This window comes from Melospiza melodia, chromosome 4 (assembly GCF_035770615.1).
Source record: "Melospiza melodia melodia isolate bMelMel2 chromosome 4, bMelMel2.pri, whole genome shotgun sequence".
Classification (NCBI taxonomy): domain Eukaryota; kingdom Metazoa; phylum Chordata; class Aves; order Passeriformes; family Passerellidae; genus Melospiza; species Melospiza melodia.
Window position 1 is genome coordinate 20,828,151 of NC_086197.1, and position 16,053 is coordinate 20,844,203.

Here is a 16,053-nt window from a genome sequence, read left to right on the forward strand (position 1 = left end):
AGAAGCAAGGACACTGTTGCAGCTTCAGGCCCAAAAGTATAAAAAACAGTGAACTGAGGAGAGCAGTGTGGGAGGATGTGACTTCATAATCTGAAGCTGTAACTGGACAATTAATCCCAGTATGTAAATGGACCAAAACTTATAAAAGTGTGAAAACTCGTGACCAGTCATACATCTTGGCTACACAGCCAGGCTCTTGTACTGCCCAAGGTGCATCCCTTGAAGGCCTTTTAATAAACACCTGCTTTATTCCTTTAACCCTGCCTAGCCTCTGCTCCTGGTTAGCCTCTCCTGTTCCAGATAGCCTCTCCTGTTCCAGGTTAGCCTCTCCTGTTCCAGGTTAGCCTCTCCTGTTCCAGGTAGCCTCTCCAGGCATCACTTTGAGCTCAGGCCATACAAACCAGTCCCAGTTCCAAGTAGCAACTCCCTGCATGGTCACGGCACTGGGCCTTGCGTGGAGTCAGGCTGGAAACAGAGGTGGAAAGATTCTGCCATAAAGTAGGAGGCAAGGCAAACAATTCTTTTTTTCTGAAGCCATTGCTTCATCAAAGAACTGGCATTGCTCACCCTGGCAGTAATTCCCAGCTACCAGGCAGCCCCCTGGACTCACCGATGGCACGTGGATAACGCTGCAGCCGGTCACTTGGCCATGGCGTGCTTGCAATTTATAGCTGACTTCCCCAGAGCCCTGCTAAGTCACTAAGCAGCCTTGTGGTCTGAGCAAAGGTTTAGGAGCCAGGAAAATCTGGATGAATCATTTGCTCACGCACTGGTGACCTGAGAAAATCAGTTGACCTCCTTGTGCCCGGGCTGTGGGAGCAGCCACCAGGAGCCCTGCAGATGTCAGGGACTGTCTTGCCTGGCCCCAGCCAAGAGCAAGTCCCTGGGCCTGGCGCAGTTGTGGAATGCTCAGGGTGTGTCCCAGAGCCAGGATCCCACAGAGCTGCAGCCACTCGGGCTGCCTTGACGGGGGTGCCAGCCCTTTGAAAGCTGAGGGAAGACTTGCAGAGATTCTGTGTGTTGCAGCTCGGGACTCACTCACTCCCCTCCAGTGTCTGTCTGGATTTTGAATAGCTCATATAATATGTTATAAATGACAATTAAAACATAAAATGAAGAGGGGAGCAGATGGCTTCAGGCAACATTTAAAAATACCGAGACTATTTCTAAATGCAGATCACCAGATCCAAAACAGCCCTGGGCAGACTCAGCTGAAGGTTGTTTGCTGGCCTGGCTGAAAGGACATGTGTGGTCTCCACCAGTTCTCAGAAGATGCTGTTAACAGGACATTTCTGGCAAAGGCAGGAGGGGACACCCCTCATGGGCAGTGCTGAGGACACAGACCTTCACTCCTCTCTTTTGAGGGGTAGCAGGGACAAAGGCAGGCTGGATCAAGGTCCCTGTTTCACCCTGAGGAAGGTGCTGTGCTGGAGGCTGGATCAGGGGAGAGGAGCTGTGCAGTGCCCTAAATGCCCAGCCATCTTCTCCTTAGGATGTGGCTGCTCGCACCGTGGGCATTGTCTGCCACAGCACTATCACAGCCACATCATCACACTGTCCCAGCAGTGGCACAGCTTTGTTTCCTTCCCTGACACCTCAGCTGACATAACTTCTGCCTCCAAATATTTGATCAGATGGGGAAAATTACAGGGACCCCAGAAGATAACTTGTCACTTCCCTGGAGAAACTGTCTGTGAATGTCTGGCTGAGGGAAGGCCATTGTGAAGGGAGCCCTTGCCACTAAAACAAGGCAAAATAAAAGGAAAAAAGAGGTGATCTGGCAGCACCACACCTGCCTAGGTTTTGTGTGAGTGCAGAACCACATTCAGCCCATGAGACAATTTCACATTTGTGCTCCCTGCCTTGGAGGTGATGACCTGGAGCAGGGTGGGCACGGCTCTTCCTCCACAGGCTCAGTGATGCCCCAGGCACCACCCAAGGCCATGTGCTGAGACACGTGGGCTGCTATTACAATGCCTGTGCTGCAGAACAAGATTTGCATCCTGAGATTGCATTAGACTGGATTTCCCTCTCCTGGAGAAATGGGAACCAGCATGGCCCGTGGGGAACCAGGTTTGCTTGGCCAGGATGCAGCACTTGGGCTGAAGAGGAGTCAGAAGAGAACCAGCTGGCAGATGCAGCCCATGCCTTCTGCCCATGGAGACTTCCAGGCCAGGTTAACTCCCATTTCCAGCTCTGTGCCACAGAGGAGCAGATGGATAAAACTCTACGCCCTGCACTGCACGTGATGTTTGAGTAGATTATCATAGTGGCCACTTCAAGCATTCTAATTAAGAGTTTGATTTTGCCATGCCAAAAACAAGCATGATTATAATTTGCTTTTGCTTTTCTTTTTCCTCTCTTGAACATGCTTCCACCTCCCGCTTTGCGCTGAGCCCGGAAGCAGAAGTATCACGTTACTCTGAGAGAAGGGAGGCTTGTGGTATTTCCATCCCATCCAGAGCCAGGAAACACAGGCAATTTTGCAAGACAGCTTGTACTCAGTAAATTTCCAGCTTGGTTTATATTTCTGTATTTATTTACAGCTCATGTAAGAGAGCACTCATCCCAAGTGAGGTGCTGTGGACAAATTTGCAAAAAAACTCCCAGAGTTCATAGAACAAGGACCCTGAGCAATAGGGATTTCAGTGGACCAGTGAATCCTCTCTTCTGAAAAGGCACTCAAGATTGACAAAGACATGGACAGCCAGCTTCTGATAACACCAATTATTCACAGTAACTCAAAAGCAAACTTTTAGTAAGTCCCACCAGTAAAATCACCATCCCTGACAACATTTTCTTGTGCCTTTGAGACCTTCCCTTGAACTTTCTTCCTTCCCTTTCTTTCCCTGCACTGTAACACATCACATTCACAACTCTCACAGTCTGGGGCCAGGTGCACAATTCCCTGCTAGCATCTTCCCACATCCCAGCTGCCAACCAGGAACCTGGACAGATGTTTGCACCTGCATAGGAAGAGCCATGACAGCTCCAGGGACCAAACTCTCCTCTCCTGACTCCTCCACAGGCAGCAGGATTTGCATTTCTCACGGGAGGGCAGCGCTCACACCAGCTTTGCTTGTTTAGGGCCGCAGCCAAGCCGTCCTGTTCCTGTTCCAGTGTTCCCAAATACCCTCAGACTGGGCTGAGTGTGCAAACCACACACAGTCACACACAGCACGGACACCTCAGCTCCCAGAAGAGAAAGATGAAGGGCTGGGAGGGGTTTTGGGGGCACCAGGAATTCTGCTGGCTTTATCAAGTTGGGGTGGGAGCTTTTGTGCCAGACAAAGGGCTGCAAATGGGCCAGAACCAACCTCAAAGCCAGCAAAAGGTGACTTGAAAAAAAAAATAATATAAACTCTGAGCCAACTTCTGTCATTCAACACCGACTCACGACTGAAAATGGATTTTTTCAACCCTGTTTCTGGGTTGTCCTGTGCTGTGCTGGACACAACTCTGGGTCTCTACAGCAGGGACTGAGTTAACACAGGTCCCAGGTGTTTCATCCTGTAATACTGGCAGGGCAGGGAAGAAGAAGCAAGGAAAAATATCCTTATATATTTGGTAAGGGAGCAAGTGCTCCTAGGAGAGGATTGTAAAGTTCAGATTGACAATCCCGGTTGAAGGCCATTACAGGAAACACTGAGGACGTGCCCAAAATCTACAAATTTTGTGGCAGCTCAGTGTTACTGGGAACAAAACCTATAAATATTGTAGATTTTGGGGGCCAGAAGGGAGCAACTTATAAAGGGAATTTGGGCCTTTGGGCTGTAACTGGATCCCCCCACTGCTCCTGCCATCTGGATGAAATGTGAATGGTGACAGAGCCCACCCAGAGCAGGGCTGGGCTGACCCCACAGCCTTGCACACGGGTGTGGGCTGCCTTGGCAAAGGCCACATGGCTGCTCCATCAGGGGATGGAGACTCTGCAATGATTCACCACAAGAAGGGCTGCTAGGAAAACCTCCTGCTTACATGGAGTCAGATATTGGATGCTGATGATCCCCAGCATTTAAACAGAATTATTAAGTCATAAGAACACCATGCTCCTACACATTTTAGCTTATTGCTTTGGTTAATCAGTAAACCCTGTGGTCCAGGACATGCCCAGGTCTCACCTTACCTGAGTGGCAGCAGACAGAGGTGGAGACATGGAGAAAGAAACTGCTAGTACAGAAAGAAAGTTAACTCTTGGCTCTTTGCAGCAAGAGAAAAATGTGGAAATAGCAAAGTTAGAAAGGCTGCTTGTCTTCTGCCTTGCAGTTTCTGCTCCAGCCTGAAACAGTGCAGCATATAAATAGAGGGGGCAAGTGTGAGTTTATGGCAGCAATACACCACTGCACATTTCAAACCCCCACAGCCTGAGTTCCTTTTGAGGCATTTTGAATGATTCTGTGCAAATTCAGGCTGTTCAGCACGGGCATCTGCAGGCAGGAGTTGTGCTCCTGCGGGCATTCTGGGGCAGCAGAGAGGTTAGCAGCCTTAAATCTCAGCCTTCTCCCCCCAGAAATGAACTTGGCAGCCTTCCCCAGAAGACAAGCACGTGCTTTCCAAAGACAACATCCTTGCCTGCAGATGCTTTTGTCACAGCAGCAGCAGCAGCAGCAGCAATGGTGGGAAGGGAGGAGCAGAATTCACTTGCAGGCCAGAACAGTGAGCCAGTGCCGAGGGAGAGGTTTGCTCCCTGAAACACCTCTTGAATTAAAATGTGCCTCGGGGCAAACATTTGGAAAAAGAAAAGCCTTGGCATTAGGTTCTCAGTCCTGCATGTGAAACTGCTCCCCTTTAGGCTTAGAAGCTTAATGCTGGTTTGGGGCTTTTTGACTGAAATCTTAGGTTGAAAGCTTGCTGCATGAAACCCCATTTTCTCTTAGGATATCCTTTTTGCAAAACCATCTAACAAACCTAGTAGTAAACAAGCTCCTTTCTATTTAGCCTTAAAATAATACCAGAGAATAGAAAAGGAAGTTAATTCTACTCAAAATCTCAGTAAGTTGGTGGAACAAGTGCACAGGAGAAACAGCATGCTCCATTTAATAGGATTTTTCTTACTAATTAATTAGCAGGCTTTTTCTTGCTAAGAAGAGGCCTTATTTTTTTCCTCATTAATATTGACTATTTGTAAAAAAAAAAAAAAAAAAAAACAGCTGGGAAAAAGGAAAAGAAAGGACTTATATGATGTAGTTTACTGACCACAGGTTTGTAGGGAGGGCTCTTCCATTTTTCACAAGACCTAATGTGAAAAGTGCATATTATGTGGATCTACACAGATATTTACTATATATATTTTGTTGTATTGATTAGTACTGCTGTATTAATATTTTAATAATATGATAAATGTAGTCTTGTAATTAAAAGGTAACTTTTGTAGTGAAAATAAGAACTATGTTAGTGGGATATTTTTAAGAAAGGAATGAGGCACTCGCACCAGATACCAGCCCCAGAACACCTAAATCTTTCCGAGAAAAAGAATTTATTGTTCTCTTATCAGAAGAGATGAACTTCTTCCCACCTCGAAGGCGCTATTAGGATTCAGAGGAAGAAGCTGACGATGACCAGACAGAATCCTGTGTTTGAATGGAATTTATGCATCATGTATGAGGTGTATGAATACGCAACAGGCTGTTGTTTTTAAGGGTTAATCCTCTGTTAACGTGGGTCCTTTTCCAGGCTCGTGCTGCCCAGAAAAAGGTACCTGGACGTCCATAACTCTTTGTCTTTTTTGTCTCATATTATCTTAATTCAATTTGTCCAAATTATTATTACTCTAATTGTATTCCTATTTTTATAACCATTTTATTACTATTAAACTTTTAAAATTTAAAAACAAGTGATTGGCATTTTTCACACCTAAGATTTCCTTAGCCCAAGTTGAGACACAATTTGTCTTTCTCAATTCTTTCACCCAGAGGAGTGGGGAGAGCCCTTGGTCTCTCTCTCATTGTGCTACCTGAAAGAGTTAGTAAAAACATTTAAAAAATAGAGGGGACAAAAATGTGCAAAATAATCTCATACAGAAAAGCCTGCATGATGGTAGTGTGGAATCATAAAGGTTGGAAAAGATCAGGCAGCAGCAGAACCCCTGAGGCTGTGTGCCTTGAGCCTGCTCATCCCCACCTGGTGACACTTGAGCCATCACCATCCCTGGCTCTGCCCACCTGCACCCAGGGCTGCCCCGGCCTCAGAGCATTCCAGCAAATCCTACACCCAGCAAATCCCACACCCAGCTGCCACCCAGGCTCTGGATCCATCATCCTGGATGGAGCAGTCTGCACCTGAAATAACACAAATTCTTGCTTTCCTTGCTGCATTCAGCCTCCATCCATTCAGGGCTGAAGGAATGGGTGCACACCCACAGCCTGGCCCCCCACCCAGCCTGCTCCTCCCAAACCAGAACACACATCTCTCCCCAGCCTCAGCACCAAGAATGACACAGACATATATAAAATGACACCTTTTATTAAAAGTTACATTCAGCAGCAATGGACACATTTACTTAAGTAGATTTTAACTGTCAAGGAGCTTATAATTATAAATCTCTCTCTAAGGCATTGAAAGCTCTTAGATGTTTTAACTTCATTGCAATCATTTAATATAAATAGGTAAGGTAAATGATACTTGCCTAGGAAAAGGTTACCCCAGTTGCATTAAACAAAGATATACACATAAATATATGTATAAAACAATGATTTTTGTTATAAACTCATTCATGGGGATATTTCACAATCTTTAAGTCTTGGGGCCTGGTCGTACAACCATTATTCACACAAGGAGCCTTCTGTTTGCCTTACCACGTGTGAGTGTACAGATTGCTCACATGGATTACAGCAGGGCAGGGCCTGAGTTTTGACAGCAACAGCAAAGATGTTGAAATTCTCAGTGAGATATATTTACAGTCTGTGCAAGTAGCATCACCTACTGTTACTGATTATGGAGGTCTCTCTGGGAAGCTGTGAACAGCAGAAAGGCACCGTGGCCAAGGCCAACCAGCATCTGTTCTCTGATTTAGATGCTGTAACTCTCCCTTCTGAGGAGCAGGAGCTGGGCTCCTGAGCCCCAGGGGATGTGGGCTGGGTGTGAGCACCAGCAGCACCCACCTGCAGCCCTGAGCTCAGGGCACAAACCCATCCAGCCTCAAGCTCTCCCAGCTCCAGCAGCAGAAGCCTCCCCTGATGTGCAGCTGCTTTTTCTGAGTGTAAACAGGAAAAGTGCCAAGCCATTCCAGTATTAGCCAACCTCACACCCCCCAATAAATAATGAGAGTTTAACTTATAATTGAACTGTGCTTTGTGTTTTAGAGCCACACTTGTGAGAAAAGGAAATTGCTGTTGCAACAGAAGCTGTGAGTAGATCTGATTAACTGTATGAACTAATTTGAATTAATACAGCTGCAGGGTCTGAGTCCCTACCACCTTACTGCTGATTTTATGTTTGTGGGCGGCTCCTTTGGCCATCACCTCTCACAACCAGGGTGCTCTCTGGACTAAGGCCAACAGAAAGAGATTTGCTTCCAGTAAAATACACAAACCTCTGATTTCTACGCTATTTTTGAAGGACACAATTGAAGCCAATGGGAGATGTTTTAGTGGTAGAAGATATAAATATGTTGCTACTATATATTACTTTTATCTCAGCCACGTCACTGCCACAAAAAATAAGAAAAAAAAAAGTAGCTTCAAGAACTGGCTTGAATTTGGGATAAAGAGAGTGATATACCCCTTCCTTGCCTTTACTCTAGGCCTGTTGGTTTGAGTAGTGCCTTAACAAGGACAACAGCATTTCTCCAGGAAGAAACTGGAAAATATTTACACCAATAATATTTTTTCCTTTGATCAAAATGGCTTTTATAACAAAATGAAAATTTTACAGGGGTAAATCATTGCAAAAATATTTTGGTTTAAAAAGTGACTCCATGTAACAAGAGGTGCATTTTCAAATGTGAGACAATCTGGTAACCAAAACCCACTGAAAATGAAAGCAAACTGAGGACACAACTCCCATTTGTGCCCCTCAATTTTTTTTCCTAAAAGACAAAAGAGTCCCCTAGGGCTCTATGGAAACCCTGTAACTTTTCTTTCAAGCCATCCCAAGAAATACAGGATAGAGCAGAAACCTGCACTGGTGACTCAGCTGCTGCCTTTTGTAGGGCTGAGAGCTGGAAGGAACCTCCCTGATGTTGCCCCCCTGTTCCCCACAAGGCTTCCTGCAAACCCCTGGAAGTGGGAAGGGCAGGCAAAACCATCAAACCATGATCTGTAGCTCAGAGGAAAGCTGGCAGAATTTGGTGTTTATTTACTCAAATCAACTCTTGCTGAAGATGAGTTTATGGAAGGTAATAACATCATTACATGTACAAAAAGACATTTCTAAGTTTTTTTGTAAAAAATAAAATCCCATACACGCTTCAAACTACAGGTATAATTTTTTCCCCTGAATCCTCCATTGGAACTTGAATTTAAAACACAGTTTAACTCCTCAGTATGTGAAACCTCACGGCCACATTAATCAAGAACATCTGAAGCCAGGAGAAAGAAATCACTTCCAGTTATGTTGTCAGTATTATGTGCATAACATTCCCACAGCTGTAGATCCATTGTGCTCCATGTAATAAATAAGAAATTGCATGGTGACAGCTAAAATTCAAAAGCGTTAATGTTTCTCTTTGCATCTTTTTCTATTTTTTCCTTTTTTTTTTTTTTTCTTCCTCCAGTCTTTTGAGGTTTCTCCCCTTTCCCTCCTAGTAGAAGTTACTTGAAGCAACATCACCGCTTAGGGACTGACATATTTTTGGTAATTAAAAAATAGTAAATGCCAAGCAAATATGACTAATGTTGCTATTTGGCAAGTGAGCCAGAGACGACCTATTGATTCTGAGCCACGCTGTCGTGCTTGCCTCAATAAACACCTCTCCTTCTTCTGCTCAGCTCGCTCCTCCCGGTGCTCTGGGGAGAAGGGGGCTCCCAGGATGTGGCCAAGTGCTGTCCCAGCCTGTGTCCCAGCCTGTGTCCCAGCCTGTGTCCCAGGCAGCCCTGGAGCTGGAGCCAGGCAGGGAATACAAACGAGCTGCCTTGTATCGCTCACATTCTAGGTTGTGGTCCCTCTCAACCATGAAAAACAGCTACAAATTGTTCCCAGAGCTAAACCACTTAACATCTTGGCACTTGGTTGTTTTTAACTTTGTAACAATAGGCACTGTTCACTCCTCTCAATCTCAGTTTTTTATTCTATAATAAAGCAGGAATACTGATGAAAGGCTAGTCACGGCTTCTCCCCGTGGTATCAGGGTGGTGGCATGTGATGATTCACATGGGGTGTGTTTGATCCAAGGAAGCCCAGCCTCTGCTTATTCTTCCTTTGTTCTGTCATCTAAGGTGGAAAGGCAGAGAGAGACGAGTTGAGATTTTTTTTTTTCTTTTTACTATTATTTAGCAGTCACAGAGCAAGATACTTATAAGCAAAACAACAGGGAGTGGAATTCTTTTCTTCAGCTTAGAAAATTACAAGTAAGGGATGCCTTTGAAGTGGGAGATCTGTTTCCTGTAAAGTATGGACATTTTATTCTCATTTATACATTACTCTTATCCCCCAGCAGGTCTTACAGAGTATTATTTGTGCTGCTATTGTGTTGTGTAGCCCTGCAGAGGGTCAGAGTTTGCACTTGGTGCTACAGAATCACAGAAGGAAAAGATGGCCCTGGCCACACAGGGTTTAAATTTAAGCCAGGAGAGAACAGATTCAGCCAGAGGGGGATGAAAAAAATCCCGCCAGGATGTTGTGGGTAAGTACAATGAGCAATGGTCTCAGCACATCCAGCCTAAACCTTTGTTGGGTTTTTCACAGGGAAAAGTTTTAAGGAGGGATTTGAAGGGGAATAATTAGATAACTCTGTTGATGCCACTGAAGGGCTTCCCATAAAGAAAACACACAGATGCTTTTCTGAAGCTGTAATGAGCAAAGCAGAGGTGAGCAGCACCTGTAGCAAAAAAGGAGCTGGCCTTTTGATCCTGAAGGGAGAGCAAACACAGCAGGCAGGCGATGTGGGCAGGAGCAGGGCTTTAAGGGAGGCTTTGAGGGAGGCCAGCAGCTTGTGCTCCATACGGGAAAGCAGAGGGAGCTGCAGGAGGGGCACCAGCACAAGGGTGACACAAGCAAAGCAACAGGCTCTGCAAATTGTTTTCACAAGGGCACTGTTGATGTTCTCAGTGGGGGAAAAACCCAAGGGCTGGACACAGAAGGCTTTTTTCCTGCAGGCTCCCATCAGTATGCAGCTATTCCTGACACTACACTGCTTTCACTGCCGGGTTATGCAGCCCCTCATCCCTTCTGCAGTTTCCCCTCTGTCCTTGCACACTCACCAGGAGCATTTCATGACTAATCTCCCCCTGAGTTTTCTCCTTACCTGATCTCTGCTGTTGCTAACAGAGTACCATTTCACTCCAAACCCTTATCAGTGTATCTACCCAGAAAGCTTGCTGGAGGGAAAGATAAAACCTTCCTGAGACAAAAGTCTCTTTTGTAACGCTGTCCTGACTGCGACGTGATGGAAGGCAGCGCCTTCACCCACACGTGCTCACTTTGCTGCCCACACAGGGCACTTACCTGCTCCTTGAGCTCAGCCAGCTGGCTGGAAAGCTGTTTCACAAGGCTCATGGTTGACTCCAGCCTCTCCTGCAGGTTCCTGATTTCATTTTGCTCGCTGTCGCCTTCATTGCTAACCAGAGACATGGCTCTCATTCGAGGGAACCAGTCCAAATTCTTCTCCTACACAGGTATTAGAAAAATAAGGCATGTTACTAGGGGTTTATGCAGGGCTACTAAGCTGAGACTAGAGGATGAAAGCTCAGAAGGACTTCTGCTCAGTGGATGACACACAGCAAGTAAGCTTAAGCAGTAAATTCAGAAAGTATTTCAAACGAGCAGTTTTATTTTTGGTTCTCATTAGCTACAGAGAAGGTACCAACTGGAAAATCTGGGTTCCCCACAGCTGCACCTGCACTGCAGTGTGGGCAGTGTTGGCACATTCACCTGTGGCAAGCAGAAATGCCCCCACTGGGAAGACTCCTCTGGTACACCAGGAAACCCTCAGTGCTCCCCGTGCTTTGCTCTTAAGTGTATGCAGGGACACATTTCCCCTGTGTCTCTTCAGCTTGGCTGGTCTCCATCTATTTCGGCTGTCCTTGCAGCAATGTCAGCAAGGCAACACCAGGGAAACAAGACGAGAGCCTTCCAGACCAGCCTCAAGCACTTCTGCTGGAAGAGCAGAAGGACCTGGAGCCAGCTGCCCCCAGCAGGAGATGTGGGGTCCTGGGAATGGCTTATGCTTCACTGTGCTGTTCAGACTGTGCATCTTGGATAAATGCAAGCACAACCCCCGGGCCAAGGGCAAACCTGTACTGCATGGAACAGCACTGAGCTGGGTGTTTCTTTATCCATGGACTCAGGCTATGAATTCAGCCATGACCAAACCACTGTAAACAGACGATATGAGTCAGGAAGGTGCTGCGTATCCGCATGAGCCCGAATGGCTCCATGGCTCAGGGGCACAGATATTTGTGTGCAGAGCTTGACAGATGGAGGAGACAGAAGGGTGCAAGACTAGAGGAGTGGCAGCCACGTGGAAAGCAGCCTGGTTTGCCCTGAGACCAAGGGAACAGAGCAGGTCCTGCAGCGGGCAGCACGCACACACCTCTGCCCTGTGCCTCGCGGGCAGCGGGAGGACGTGGCTGGGCCACGTGCACTTGATAACTTGAGAAGAGAAGCAGAATCCGTGTGTTTCTTCCAGTCCCCTGAGCTGTGAATGGCCCCACACAAACAGCACAGTGTCGGGAGGAATGGAAAGGAGCTCTTGCCACAAGTCCACCTACAAGACACCTGGAAGGCAGGAGCTCTGCTACTTATGTTGTCCAGGTATTTGGTAAAGTTTTAAGTCCATCAAACTGATCATAGTTTTAGACTTTGCCTCTATTTTTCCTGTGAAAATAGAGAAGGCGGTGATGATTCTGCAGCATTTACAGCTGGGCAGCCCAGGGCAGCCATGCCTGAGCAGGGTCCAGGAGGGCTGGTCTGGCAGAACTGTGAACTTGGGATACAGCAAGGCTTTTATTGTGCTTCCAGGAGGATTTCCTTTCACCTCTGTAGTGCTCTGCCCTGATCACCAAACCCTCTCCTCCTACAGCAGCATGATTTAGAAACATCTAGGCTAAGCCTGAGTGAGCATGGCAGCACTAACAGTACTCGTGTTTGTCCACTCTTTGTGTTAGCCCAGTCCCCTCTGTTACTCTGGATAAGATTAAATGCAAAGCTATATGAATTTTAGCTTTTTTTCTTCTTTTTAACTCAAAAGTGCCAATGGGTTTTTGCCTGGCTGTGCAAGCCCCGGTCCCGTCCCCAAATCCCCAAGGCTGCCCAGGGAGCAGGAGCGTGTCCCCGGTTGCATTCGGCAGCCCCGGGCTGGCAGCCGCGGGCGCCGGTGGAACGCGGCCTCTGTGCTCGCCGCTCACTTCTCCAGCCTCGTGATCTCATTATGACAATTTACTGTGGTTACACATGATGCCATTTTCAATGGGTCATAACTCATTCAAATCAAAACCTGTTTTCACCAGCCCTGCTGGTGAGCTGGAGAGGAGCGCACGTGACCCTCCCTGTGGATATCCCCAGCTGACACGCCGGGCGGGAGGATCCTGTTTCTGCCACATGCGCTCCTGCTTACAAGACCAGCATTCATCTCACACCAGTACACGCAGATATTCATTTTAAATTTATTTTGGCTAGGATGTAGCAGAGCATTCATCACGTGCCTGGTGTCGAGCACAGGTGTACTCATTTATACTAAGCTTAGTTTGTGCACAGTGCCTTTCTGGATTGATGCCTTTTTCTTTTTTTCTTTTTTTTTTTTTTCAAAATGTTTGCCAGCAAACTTGTCTGCCACTACAGGCACAGAACTTTAATTCAAGGCAGCTACAGTGAACAGAGCTGCACTTGTACCTGAATGTTTCCTGGAAAGCTCTGGTATCAGTACTCATTATAGCTCCTCCAGCCTGAAACACCTGAGGATACCAAATGCAAGGCCATAGGAGCCAGCGCAGGGAACAGGAGCCCTTTCAAGCCTCACAACAACGCCAGAGTCCCTAAAGCCAGGCTGCACAGGGAGAGCAATCTGAGACTCCATCATTGTGGCTCCTCTGTTTGCAGAGTACTGCTGCCAGGATTGTGAAATGCATTTTGCTAGCTTTGTTTTTTCCATCTGCCACTCCCCCACTCCTCCAGGACACAAGGCAGAGACCTCCGGCTGCTTTGGAAAGATTTTTGTGGACTGACCCTGCAGCCCACTGCAGCATCCAGAGGAATCTGTGCCAGACACCCTGGCTGTCCCGAGGCTCCCAGTGTCACCTGCTTCCCTCCTCCTCAGCACGACATTACACTGCCTGGAGAGAGGGGCGGCCAGGAGCAGCTGGGGACAGGGATGGCAGGGGGCAGCAAGCACCTCACCCGCTGCTGTGGAGCACAGGGAGCAGATGTGGCCCTGCAGCTGGAACCACCCTGCACCACGTGCCAGCTCATCTCGGCCACCACCAGCCCCAGAGTCACGGGACTTCAGCGACAGACTCACGTGTGCCCAGTTATTGCCTTCTTAGAAACGCTGTGACAATCTCTTCCAGGAATGAAACCCAGGTGTGGTTTGGTTACATATCAGGAAAATCTGGGCCTTTTTTTCCCCAAAGTATTGTGGAGGATCAAGCAAGGACTTGATCCAAGTTCTAAGAGAAGCTGATGGTTTGCATGGGCTGGAGACCTCCTGAAAAGATGCTGCTGACTTTTGTAGGTGGCAGAGAGGCAACAGGTCAAACATCTGCCCACGGGTCCCACCTGGAGTGCCAAGAGCTGTGCTAGGTGCAGGCCTCTTGGTTCTCAGCTGCAATACACCTCTGATGAAATCAGTCCAGCTGTGTATTTTTGTCATGCAAAGGATCAGAAAGATTCGAAATTCGGTAGGAGACACATTATAGCCTGCCAAGCTGTCTTTAGGTTAAAAATACTTACCCAGCTTTCACTGATAGTTCCTTTATAGAGCACACAGCAGGTACTTTCCCTTGCTGAACCACACGCTTTTGCCAGTCAATATGATCTTACTTTTTCATTGCATTATGAACTGCAGAACTTTATTAAAGGGCAGCGTGAAAATTAGCTTTGGCAGACAGCTCTGTTTGCTGAGTCTCTACCACAAACAAACAGCAGTTGGTGCTGGGGACAACAAACTTTTGATCACAGACCTGCCAGGATCCAGAAGGCAAGTTGGACAAGGCTCCTTGGCTAAAAATTTCAGTGTTCATAGGGGGACATGCACTCTTGTGACTGCTCAGCAAGGGGAAAGCTATTTTTACTTCAAGGTAATTGCTTGCCAATTAACTGGAGGTCATTAACATGTTTGTACACCCCTAAACACTTGTTCTGGGACTTAAATGGGCTCGGTGCAGGGTTCACCTTGACCAACACCTTCAAGCTGTAACATGGAGGAGCACTCCTGGGGGTGTGCAGGATGTTATCTGTCATGCCTTACCTATTACTCTCAGAAACCCAAGGATTTTGCCCAGGATAGCGTTCACTCAGAAATTTGAACCCTGCCTGGAATGGAGAGGTAATTTGGAGGAGGAAGGCAGGCTGCTGGCAGGGAGCAGGGCAAACCTCTGCAAACAGCTGTCACGGGACTCAATCAACAGCCACCAGGTTAGCCCGAGGTGACACAGCTCGAGCATTAATGAGCTCACAGAGGGTGAGCTATGTGGACGGGATGCTTTTAAACCAAGTAGCTGCCTGGATAAATAATTAATTGTGAAAATGTACCGAAATCTTCTTTCTAAACAACCACTATTTAAGGCAGTATGTCGTTAGTTGTTATTGTTACTTCATTCTTGCACAGGACGGCAGCAATTCACAGCCCACCCAGGGATCACAGCATCTTCCCTCTCCACGCTCTTCCCGCGAGCGCAACTTGTGCCTCGCAGGATCCACATTGAAGCAGACATCTGTGTCCAGGGCACAGCGTCAGCCAGACAGGAAAGCTGCAGGGACAGAAAGGAGCTGCAGCCTCCTCTCCGCCAGTTCAGCTGGGGGAAAGGGAAAAAAAAGGGAAGAAAGGCAGGTGGGGCGAGCCAAAAGGCTGCGGGCCAGAGAGGCTGCACACGAGCAGAGCTGAGCAGAGCAGATATTGGTGTGGCGATCCAGCGCGCTCGCCCCTCCGTCCTCCCCTCGGCTGGCAGGGCTCCAGCCACAGGCACAGCTCCCCCAGGGCCAGACTCTGTGCAGGGCTCTGGGTGCACGCACTCGAGGCGCCCATGGCGAGGGCACATGCCTGAGACATCACAGGGCTCAGAGGATTTGCTCCTTGAGCTCGCTGGAAAACCTCAAACCCTCTGTCTCAGAGAGGCAGGCTCAGAGCAGAAGTCTGCGTCTGCCTCCTGCAGTTTTCTGTGCAACTCTCTCCTTCCCTTCTGTGGGCTTTCCAGGGGGATGGCAGAGCTGTGGGATAAGTCCTCCCTTTGGTAAAATATTGCCATTTTTCTGACTTTGCTGGCTTTGTTTGAGCATGGATGGAGGAAAGACTGAAGAAATTTGTTTAGAGTTTCTATACTTTGTACGAAGCCTCTCTTGAGCCATCCCTGTCCTGTTGGCACAGCCAACTGGCTTCAATCAAGCTCTCACGCTGAGCTGAATCCCTGCCTTCGGAGTAATTGGCAGAGGGATGTTTCTTTAGGAGGTGCTGGTTTCACAGGCTAGCAGCGAGATGGATCAGCTGCAACCAGCAGGAAAGACTGGGCTGAGCCTTTAAAAAATAGATTACTAGATAACAGTGAGAGAAAATAGGTCAAAGAGTAGGACAAGGGGGATGAAGTAGAGGAGCAAAGGCAGCCTAATGCAGACTTTCGGCTGGTGCTACTGCCACGGGCTGCGAGGGCCACGCCGCCGTCAGCCGTGCCAGACTCATTTCTCCAGCACGCTCTAATGCAGTGACTCTCAGCCCTTTCCACCCCGTGACCCCTTGTTGCAACATGA

General features: G+C 47.6%; 1 protein-coding gene across 2 annotated transcripts in view; it reads right to left on the reverse strand.

The window, feature by feature from the left end:
* Positions 1 to 6,442: 6,442 nt before the first annotated feature.
* ITPR2 (inositol 1,4,5-trisphosphate receptor type 2) overlaps positions 6,443 to 16,053 on the reverse strand; it is a 243,686-nt gene continuing 234,075 nt past the window's right edge. For both annotated transcript variants that reach the window (XM_063154180.1, XM_063154179.1), the window contains 2 exons: positions 10,603 to 10,764; positions 6,443 to 9,369 (listed from right to left, as the gene is read on the reverse strand). In XM_063154180.1, the coding sequence (XP_063010250.1) occupies positions 9,283 to 9,369; positions 10,603 to 10,764 (249 nt within the window). In that variant the 3' untranslated portion in view covers positions 6,443 to 9,282. The remainder of the gene's footprint in view (positions 9,370 to 10,602; positions 10,765 to 16,053) is intronic.